Source organism: Arachis stenosperma, chromosome 3 (assembly GCF_014773155.1).
Source record: "Arachis stenosperma cultivar V10309 chromosome 3, arast.V10309.gnm1.PFL2, whole genome shotgun sequence".
NCBI classification, from domain to species: Eukaryota; Viridiplantae; Streptophyta; class Magnoliopsida; order Fabales; family Fabaceae; genus Arachis; species Arachis stenosperma.
The window spans coordinates 170,046,751-170,056,740 of NC_080379.1; the positions used below are offsets into that span (position 1 = coordinate 170,046,751).

The 9,990-nt window shown below is 33.2% G+C and overlaps 2 protein-coding genes across 3 annotated transcripts; one reads left to right on the forward strand and one right to left on the reverse strand.

Annotated features, from left to right (window-relative positions):
• The first annotated feature begins 231 nt into the window (after window positions 1-231).
• Window positions 232-2,403, forward strand: LOC130966693 (phospholipase A1-Igamma1, chloroplastic). Its single transcript, XM_057891513.1, has one exon. It carries the CDS (start codon window positions 421-423, stop codon window positions 1,933-1,935), a length of 1,515 nt encoding a protein of 504 aa, XP_057747496.1. The 5' UTR covers window positions 232-420; the 3' UTR covers window positions 1,936-2,403.
• A 1,751-nt stretch (window positions 2,404-4,154) lies between these two features.
• Window positions 4,155-6,524, reverse strand: LOC130969818 (probable mediator of RNA polymerase II transcription subunit 19b). 2 transcript variants are annotated; one of them, XR_009081928.1, is made up of 6 exons: window positions 6,314-6,524; window positions 5,964-6,144; window positions 5,076-5,362; window positions 4,760-4,972; window positions 4,494-4,610; window positions 4,155-4,317 (listed from the first exon to the last, which is right to left on the reverse strand). XR_009081928.1 is itself a non-coding variant. In XM_057895714.1 (5 exons), exons 2-5 carry the CDS (start codon window positions 5,992-5,994, stop codon window positions 4,545-4,547), a joined length of 597 nt encoding a protein of 198 aa, XP_057751697.1. In that variant the 5' UTR covers window positions 5,995-6,144; window positions 6,314-6,524; the 3' UTR covers window positions 4,172-4,544. The 2 variants fall into 2 exon arrangements, 1 of the variants encoding a protein (XP_057751697.1); XM_057895714.1 differs by having other exon boundaries at window positions 4,172-4,610.
• Window positions 6,525-9,990: the final 3,466 nt, after the last annotated feature.

Genomic DNA, 9,990 nt, shown 5'->3' on the forward strand with positions numbered 1-9,990 from the left:
TATTTGGTTATTATAATGGTTAATTATTTAGTTAAAAAAAATGTATGAATTAATACATACTATATTTGATTAGGTGTAGTGCATTCCTGCAAAAGCATATCACTCGTGTGAATAGTTGAATTCAAAATATTTGAGTAACGTGTTGAAAGTTCTAATCTGACTAATCAAATACAGCATCCCCATATAATGAAATGGTAATAGAGATTAGAGAAGTTATAATTTGAGGCTTTGAGCCTTGTGTATATGATTATTATTGTATAATATTTCGTCCACAATCCCGCGTGACATTGCTTCTACATACCAAACCTTCACCAATATTATATATACTAGATGTATTTTCCAGTAGTTGTTAATTCTCAGCCAACATAACCTAAAGTGATTCTCCTTTAACTATTCTTCCCTCCAATTTCATTTCTTTTTATGTTCATCACCATGGCACTCTCCAGTTCCGCCGTAATCCACAACCACATGAACATGAACATAAACATGAAACGGTTCGATATGGCTCGAGTTCATCAAGAATTGACTCTTGAAATTCCAAAATCAAAGAGGCCAAACAGGGCGATGAATTTGGCGGAATCCATTTGCAATGTCCTTCATCGTCCTCCTTCACGCAGCATAGACTTGCTAAGGTACCATGAAGAGAAACTTTCAACGCCAACCATGTCTCCAAGAGAAGATATCTCACAAAAATGGCGCCAAATCCACGGTTGCTCAAACTGGGAGAACATTCTAGATCCTCTTCATCCCTGCCTACGCAGAGAAATTCTCAAGTACGGAGAATTCTCACAAGCCACCTACGACGCCTTTGATTATGACTCTCTCTCCCAGTACTGTGGCAGTTGCCGTTACAACCGTAACAAACTCTTTCAGAAATTGGGTCTTTCTAGAAACGGTTACGCCGTTACTAAGTACATATATGCCATGTCACACATCGATCTGCCACGCTGGCTTGAGAGGTCCCTCGTGCCTGACACGTGGAGCAGAGACTCCAATTGGATTGGTTACGTGGCTGTAAGCGATGACCAAGAGACACGTAGGATTGGAAGGCGGGACATCGTGGTTGCGTGGCGTGGCACGGTGGCGCCATGCGAGTGGTACGAGGATTTTCAGAGGAAATTGGATCCAATTGGGAAAAAAGGCGCCAAAGTGGAGCATGGCTTTTTAAGCATTTACACTTCCAAGAGTGACACAACAAGGTATAATAAATCAAGTGCGTCTGATCAGGTGATGAAGGAGATTACAAAATTGGTGAAATTCTATGAAGAAAAGGGTGAGGAAGTTAGTGTCACAATCACTGGGCATAGCCTGGGTGGTGCATTGGCATTGCTGAATGCATATGAAGCAGCATATAAAGTTCCAAATAATGTTCCAATTAGTGTAATATCTTTTGGGGCACCAAGAGTTGGAAACATTACATTCAAACAAGAGTTGGAAGAAATGGGAGTGAAGACACTGCGTGTTGTGGTGAAGCAAGATTGGGTGCATAGAATGCCAGGGCTTGTTTTCAATGAGGCCTTCAAGGTGTTTGATGAAATAACAAGTTTGGAATGGGTTTACACACACGTTGGTGCTGAGTTGAAACTTGATGTTGGTTCATCTCCTTATCTCAAAGGTGGAGGGATGAACTTGTCAGGGTTTCATAGCTTGGAGACATACCTTCACCTTGTTGATGGCTACTTGAGCAGTGAGACACCGTTTAGGAATGAAGCTAAAAGGGATGTTGCTTTGGTTAATAAGTATTGTGACATGCTTGTTGATGAGCTTAGGATTCCACAATCTTGGTACCAATTAGCTAACAAAGGTTTGGTCTGTAATGATCATGGAAGATGGGTCAAACCCAAAAGAGACCCTGATGATATTCCTTCACACCATGATGACCCTCTTGTTCCAGATGAAACGCAAACATATATGATGACTTTGGTGTCCTCTTAGAACATAATGAAATGAGTATTTATAGGAAACATAATTACATTATTAAAACTGTCTCAGTAAAGGTGCATGGACTAAAAAACAAACTCAATTTTAAGATATAAGTAATCTGGAATTCTTAAATATATCATCGCGAATGACATCTTTGATTAAAACTTAAAAAGTCTAAATGCATGTTCCGTCTTTTAACAAATCACTTTTGAAAATATATACTTCGACTCTAGTTATTTTTCATTTTTTGTCATATGACCTTGAGATGATCAAGGTTTTATTTCAGGAAGTACTCCAACTCTCTAACTGATTAATTATAATATTACCATATGATTTTTTTTTATCGAAGATAAAGAGACTCCAACCCGCGAGCTTTTAGGTAAGTATGTGGAGACGATGCCATTTGAGCTATCATTTGTTGGCACCATATGATTTTTTTGGTAATGTATATATCCCTGAATGTATTAATAAAATATAAACTATTTTGAAATTTAAAACAATCCATGTCTACTTTGAATTTTATAATAGAATTTAATTTTAATGTACTGTTAGTATAAAATAGTTTTACATGTGTATCCAATTACGTTACGTTATATTAATAAAAATAACTACATTTTATATTGACCGCGTGAATGGTAATCCAAAAGAATAAATGTAATTACAGTTACACAACTGGGTAAAATATTTTACACTATTAATGCATCAAAATTAAACTTTTTTTTGTAATATTTAGACTTCAACTTATGATTTATGAACTATATATGAATATTTGCTCTTAGATAATTTATTGTTATTGGTCTGTTCTCATTTAAAATGCCTTACTAATAGATACATGAATTTGCTCATTTTACAAACATTATTAGATACTGGATAAAATTCTTGTTAAAAAAGAAAAGAAAAGACTGCATAAAGTTAAATACTCTAATATACAAAGACATTATTATATTCTCCTGAAGCATAATTAATGCATGATTTAGGAAGAAAATCTCTATAAGTGATTTGAAATCAATATCTTTGGGAGATTACTTGAAATTTTGTGCCCGGACAGTTAAGTGCATTTTCTAACTAAATTATATAGTCATGATTGAAAATTTAGTAAGAACTTTTAGATATTTTTTCCCGAATTAAATAATTTAACTTATTTTTATATCCTTTTACAGTACTTCATTAGTTCATTCGTTGATAAGATCAAATTAAAGATATACAGTCAGCTTCTACTAGCAAATATTAATGGAATATTTGTTCTAAGGTTTATAAAGTTGCTTTGGAAATAATTCTTTGAAAATAATTTATTCCCATCTTCATTGCAAGTTATATTTAGAAATATTTGTGGGTAATTAAATGTTTTTAGAAAAGTCACCAAAAAAAAATGTTTTTAGAAAAGTCAGTTTTACATGGTAGGAGCTAAGAATAAAATAATTCCCAACAAAAAGGAATTTAAAATACTATAATACCCCTAAAGTATAATATAATTAGGCTTGATTTGGTAAAACTTTTTAAAAAGATGTTTGTGCTTTTTAAAAGCATAAAAATTTTGTTTTGCATTTGGTAAATCAAAAACTTTATGTGTTTGTATTTGTAATTTTTGAAAGTAAGGGTGTTTTTAAAAGCATCTAAAAAAAACTTTTTAAAGTTAGCTTGTATTTATCAAAATTAAAAAATCTAATATAATCTAGTATATTAATTAATATTCAAATTTAATTATTACATTAATGTCTATTATAATATGTTTAAATTTTAAAAACTATTTTAACAAATGCATTTCTTGCTTATGCTTATTAAAATTATTTTTAATTTAATTTACCAAAGATGCTATAATTTTTAAAAAACTAACTTTTAAAAGTTACTTATAAAAAATACAAGTTTAAACAAACTAAACCTTAATATATTAAACATATTTTAAGAATTACCACATAGATTCTTGATATTAGTGTATAATCGCTATAAACATTCAAAATAAACTACCAATCTCTTATAGGAATGATGACTACAATAATGATATGTTCATGTAATGAATTATATGATTTAATATATTTAATTAAATATGTTTGACTGAACTATCTACCAGTTCACAACATCATCTTCACGTGAAGATATCATCATTGAAGTGACCACCTATAAGAATACATATTTGATGCCTTATTTTTATGTTCATGAAACATTTTTGTACACATACCACAGAACAAACTGATTTTAAATATCAAACAAACAAATTTTATAGAATACTTAGAGGAAGAAACACCTTTTTCAGGTATATTACATTTGCAGGAGTCATATTGGCATGAATATAATTTCAGACCCTTAGAGATTAACCACTGGTAAAAATTAAAGAATGGTATTAATTTCGTTGTCCCTTCCTCCCCTCTCGCCTCTCTTAAGATTACAAGCCTGGACCTATAAAAAGAATAAATAAATAAACAAGTAAACCGACTACAAGCACTATGCACAAAACTGAGAAGTTCTAGAGAAAGGCAAGTCATGAAATTGTGGTGTAATAAGGCCAATAGTCCTTCTATTCAATATTCATGGCAGAAAAGCACAACCAAATGTCAATTGTACAAAATGTTTACATCGGGTTTTGAATTACTGAAGCAAGTAACTTGAGCCTGTAATCCAGCTTCTCACTTTCTTGTATTTGGTGGTCTCTTGCAAACAGAAGGATCATTGCTTGTCTCAGCCCTCCTTTTCTAAAAATGCCAAGAGTCACAAAAATAGATTTTAGTGTGACAAATTGCATTCTTACTTCAAGATGTAAAATTCACAAACGCATATGTATTAGGGTAAGAATTAAAACACATAACATTATATAACAAGGGAAGAACGAACGGGACAAAACCTTGTCTTGTCGATTCTTTAATTGCAAGGGATGAGAATCATGGCGCCTAATTACATTGTTCTCTATACAACTTCCATCCTTTACCTCATGTACTTTATGCTTACTATGTTTTTCATCCTTCCTATCAACAGTTTTGTCCTCAATTTTCTCCATCTTGTTGCCTTTTGATTGTTTCTCTGACTTTGGCTTTGCGGTCCTTAGCCCCTTTTGCGACTGTTATAAGATACCAGAATGACACAGAGAGCAATCAAACAAGTCAATTCAAAATATTCAATTCCCTTCGACATGATGAGAAAGCAAAGAGCAAGACTCTTACAGTAGAAAGCTGCATGGGACCCATTTCCCTCATGTGGAAAGCTTCATTTAGCACATCCAACTCAAAAGGATGTAAGGAAGCTTTTCTCTCACTTGTGTTGGTGTTCTTACAGAACTGATGCAGTCCCATTCCTTCTCCCTTCCTAATTTTTTTGTCACCGACCACATTGTGAAGATAGTGCGTGTCCGAAATTGATGATGGAAGTGACCTCTTGCAGAAGAATTCATAGTATGGCCAGAGCTTATACTGGTTTATGAGATCTCGTCCACCTCCAAGTTCTTTATGTCCTGAATCCAAGAATTACCAAACAACATTTACTAAGAGAAAAAACAGAGTTCTTGCAGGTTTATGACTTCATGAATTAACACACATGATTGAACATGAAACCCAGATTCAGCAAGTTATCAGCGACTGAATTGCAAAAGAAACATATACAAAATTTACACTTTAAAATGTTAGAGCATGCCTTAACAGGATTATTATTGATGATCATCTCATGATCATATATGTCCAATAAGCTCTATTTGTTGTATCACTGACTTTAAACCTCGCGAAAAATCTATGATCGTGAGGCTCCAATAAACAGTGAAATTTCTTGGGATGAAAGCATGCCAAGTTCATTACGAATTTACAAACTTACCTTGCTCAAGAATCCAATACTAATCAACAACAATTCTATCATTAATCTATGTCTTGACATTCAATAATCAAGAATCAGAAATATTATTAATTCAAGGGTTACACAAATATACTTTCCACGTGACCCTCCTGTAAACGCCATGAATGAATCATTAGAAACCATGTTTTCCACAAAATACACATGACATATTGACATTGTCACATTATTCAGAAGAAGAAGAATCAATAGAGCACTTCCTGAGTTCTTACCCATCCCAAATCTGTTGCCTTCAAGATCCATTTTTCAGACAAATCCACAAGCGGCAGCCAAAATGCCAGTACCAATTATGTTTGCAAACACAACCAGCAACCACAGGTAGTTACTGCCTCAAAATTTGGACAAAGATAAGGTTCCCCAGCAATGAAGTTGCACACTTGAACAAAAGCTACCCTAGAATATCAAACCAAATACATTATTTTATTTGTATCCATCCACACCAATACCAACATGCATTAGTATTTACAAACTTTAAACGATTGGGGTCAAGTAAAATATATGGTCAATAAAAATCAATCCAATTACTAATAACCAAAACCCTTAAAATGAATCAAGAAAATACCTGAGCACGAAGCAGTGCTAGGGTTTGAGATTATTCGAGGTTATTGTACACAAATTTTAAAAAGGAGGTTATTGGGTTCCAAGATCTTTTCCTTATTTCGAAAAGAAGAAAAAAAGGGACTTCTTTTTTGAAATTGGGGATGAAAGAATGCGAACTCGATGAGAACGTAACCTTCATAGAGACCCGGGCTACCCTTTTTGGGATAGGGCATTGGGTCGGTCCTCGAGGGTTAAAAAGGTAAACACCGAAACTAAAATAAGAGTATAGCTTAAAAAAATATTTTAGGAAATGATGTAAAGTTCAAAAATTATTTTTAGGGTAAAGTATATATTTTTTTAAAATTTATTAAAAAGTTTTAAAAATAATCTTAAGTTTTATTTTGTTTTAATTTTATTTTAAAATTTTTTATTTGTATTAAATTTATTTTTAATAATTAAATTTTTTTAAAAAATTATGACCAATTTAGTAATAACTCTACAAGAACAATTTTTAACATAAGCAAATTAAACATATTTATCATGCATTATCTGGGATATATTTGATGTAAATCAAAAATTTTTGGGACAAAATTAAAACAAAATAAAATTTAGAGATATTTTTAAAACTTTTAACAAATTTTAGAGACAAAAAATATATTTTATCATTATTTTTAAGAGCTAATAGTTAAATCCGTCCATGAAAGATTATTTTTGTCCTTGAATGATTTTTTTAATCAAATTAGTCCCTAAATAATTTTTTTAAATCACGTTCATTCCTCTGTTAATTTTTTGACACTACTATTAACGGTCTGCTAACCTGAAACGTGAAGTGACAACACAGCATAGTAAACGACATCGTTTTACACTTAACACGGTGTACGGTTCTTCTTCACTCGCACTCTCACTCTGTGCTTCCCTAACTCATGACCTACCATCGCGAATCTCTGATATCTTGTATACATCGCTGACATACACATGACGATATGGTAGTCACTCCACTAGGCATTTTGTGTACTTCGAAAACCTCATTTCTTCTATCAAACTGGTGCACAACTATGTTTCCTGCACGCTGTATATTTGTTTTTATCCGCTGAGTGGCAAATTCAGAGTAAGTAAATCTAGCACGCTTGCGCTAGTGAGCCTCAATACTCTTCCGCGTAAATAGCTCGTTCAATTGATAATATGTTGCTTGGACGAGCGCCAACACAGGAAGATTTTAGACACCCTTCAACACTGAATTGATGTACTCAACAGGGTTCGTGGTCATGTGACCCCATCGATGTCCCTCATCAAATGCCAATGCTCACTGGAAAAGTTTGATGTATTATCAAAAGGCTTAGGATGTGATCAGATGCAACATCATGATGTGGTGTAGCTTGAACTGATGAAATTAACATGTGTATGTATGAATGTGAAAAATATGATGATGGGTTGAATTTGAGTGGAGATTCCAGTTGAGCAAAGCCAATAGAGGAGTTATGTGAATAAGAGGAATGAAGACCTAGACTAGATAGTTCGAAGGGAGAAATTTTGTGTACTTAAAAGTTACTTTAACATATCAGAATTGGTGAGAAACCAAGACTAAGGGATTAATACCGAGATAAAATGAATCATTTGAAGTATTAAGCAAGATTAGGGGCCGAATAGAAGCATACACCTGAGAACTTGAATTCGAGATGAGAAACGGCTACCCATGTCTATTTTCGAATAACTGAATGTGAATTTTGGAGACAAAATTCTTATTTAGGTTAGTAGAATGTAAAACTCGAGTATTTAATAAATAAATAACTCGTAAATTAATATGTATTCAAGAAAATTAGAAAATAGAATTTTATAGTTTAATAAGGTAGAGCTAATTAAAATAAGAATTTTGACACTAATTTTAAAGATTTTGGTCCAAAATTAAGGTTATGGACTAAACCGGTTAGACCGAACCCATATTCGGCCAAAGACCCAACATATATAAATTCAACTTAAGCAAATCAGCCACTCAACCCCTCTCATTATATGAATCACGCTGAACTTGAATGGGAGAGCACCAAACCCTAGTTTTCATTTTACTTCCAACTTTAAATCCTTGTAGCTTTCAATCTGGAGCTCCGATTGACAAGTTGTTTACGACCACGCGTTCATCTTGGAGTCCTCTTCAATTTTATTCAAATGAAGTGGTATGTTTTTTTCTAATTCATGCCCAATTCTCCATTCAATTCTGTTTTCACGTTTTGGTTATAGGTGTTGAGATATTTTGATGATTTTGGTGGTTTAGGTGTAATCTAACATGGGATGATTGTTGTATTTTACCCCAATCATAAAAGGGTAAGATAAGGAAACTCTAAACCCTTGTAGTTTGTCCAATTTTGTGTGCCCTTGTGCCAAATTGTTGAATTGTATGAACTAGTTGAATTTATATCAAATTGGAGCTCTTGGAGCAAATCTTTAGTGGCTGGAATAATTGGGTGTAGATTGGAGTATTTGAAACTTGAATTTTGGTGGTTTTGAGTTTAGGGAGGAATCTGCCAAGGTATGGTTTTGGTTTCTCGTAAATAATATATAATCTCTCGTGAAAACATAGACTAGATGATCATAAGATAGGTTGAAGCATGTATGTATGTTAAAAGTTAGTAATCCTAATAAAGAGATTGATGATTGATGATTTTGAAGAGGATAATATAAATGTGAATTGTTAAATGAGTGAAGGAAGCAAATTTGGATTGTGTGTTGGTGTAAACTTAGTGGTTTTAATTAATGCAATATGTATTTGAGTTGATGAATGATGATTATGTTGAATGATGATTTTGTTGGTGTTTAAAGATAATAATGTATTATGATAAATATATGTTGTTGATGTGTGTTGTGGTGAGAGTTTGACTATAATGATGAGTTGTCGAAGTTGGTTGAAAATTGGTGTTAGAATTGATTAGAATAATAGATGGATCATATGTTGAATTGATTGAATTGGTAGAGTAGCTATGATATGAAAGTGGATATGTGTATGGTGGAGAATTGATGTAGTTTTGGTAAGAGTTTGGAAGCTTTGGAATGGAAAGTTTTGAGAGTTTTGAGGTTTGGTACTTTTATGAAAACTTGATTTTTAATGAACTTCGGCAATCCATAACTTAAGCCTCGAATTTTGAATTTGAATAAAACCTATTTCAAATTAAAGATAATTTCAAGATCTTTAAAATGGTATAAAGTTTGTGAAAAATATAAATTTTGTAAAGAAAGTTATGGACGTCAGAAATTAGGTACAAAAATCTATTTTCTGCAAACTTAACATTTTTCTGGAAACTGGCTTGGATACGTACGCGACGCATGCACGCGACGCAGGTGTTGGCCTCTGTCCAGCACTCCTGTGTACGCGGCACATAGCTGCGTATGTGGCATGGTCCGATTTTACCTGCGTGCGTACGCACGAGGACGTGTGTGTACGCACACTGAGAAGTTTGCAAGCGTACATATGCACACTTCCCTGTTTTGTACCAAAACTCTGTTTCTCACGGTTTGACCTTTCCGACAAGCCTGTAAACTTTCGAAACTATTGTTTTGATGAAAATTCATTATTTTTGAACTATTGAACAATCTTTTGATGTTCTAAGCCTCTAGAAACTTTGATTAAAATTGTATTAGTAAGTTTTTAAGTCACAAAGTAAGGATTAGCGAGTTGAAGAAGGGAATACCTGATTTGATGAGACGATGAAG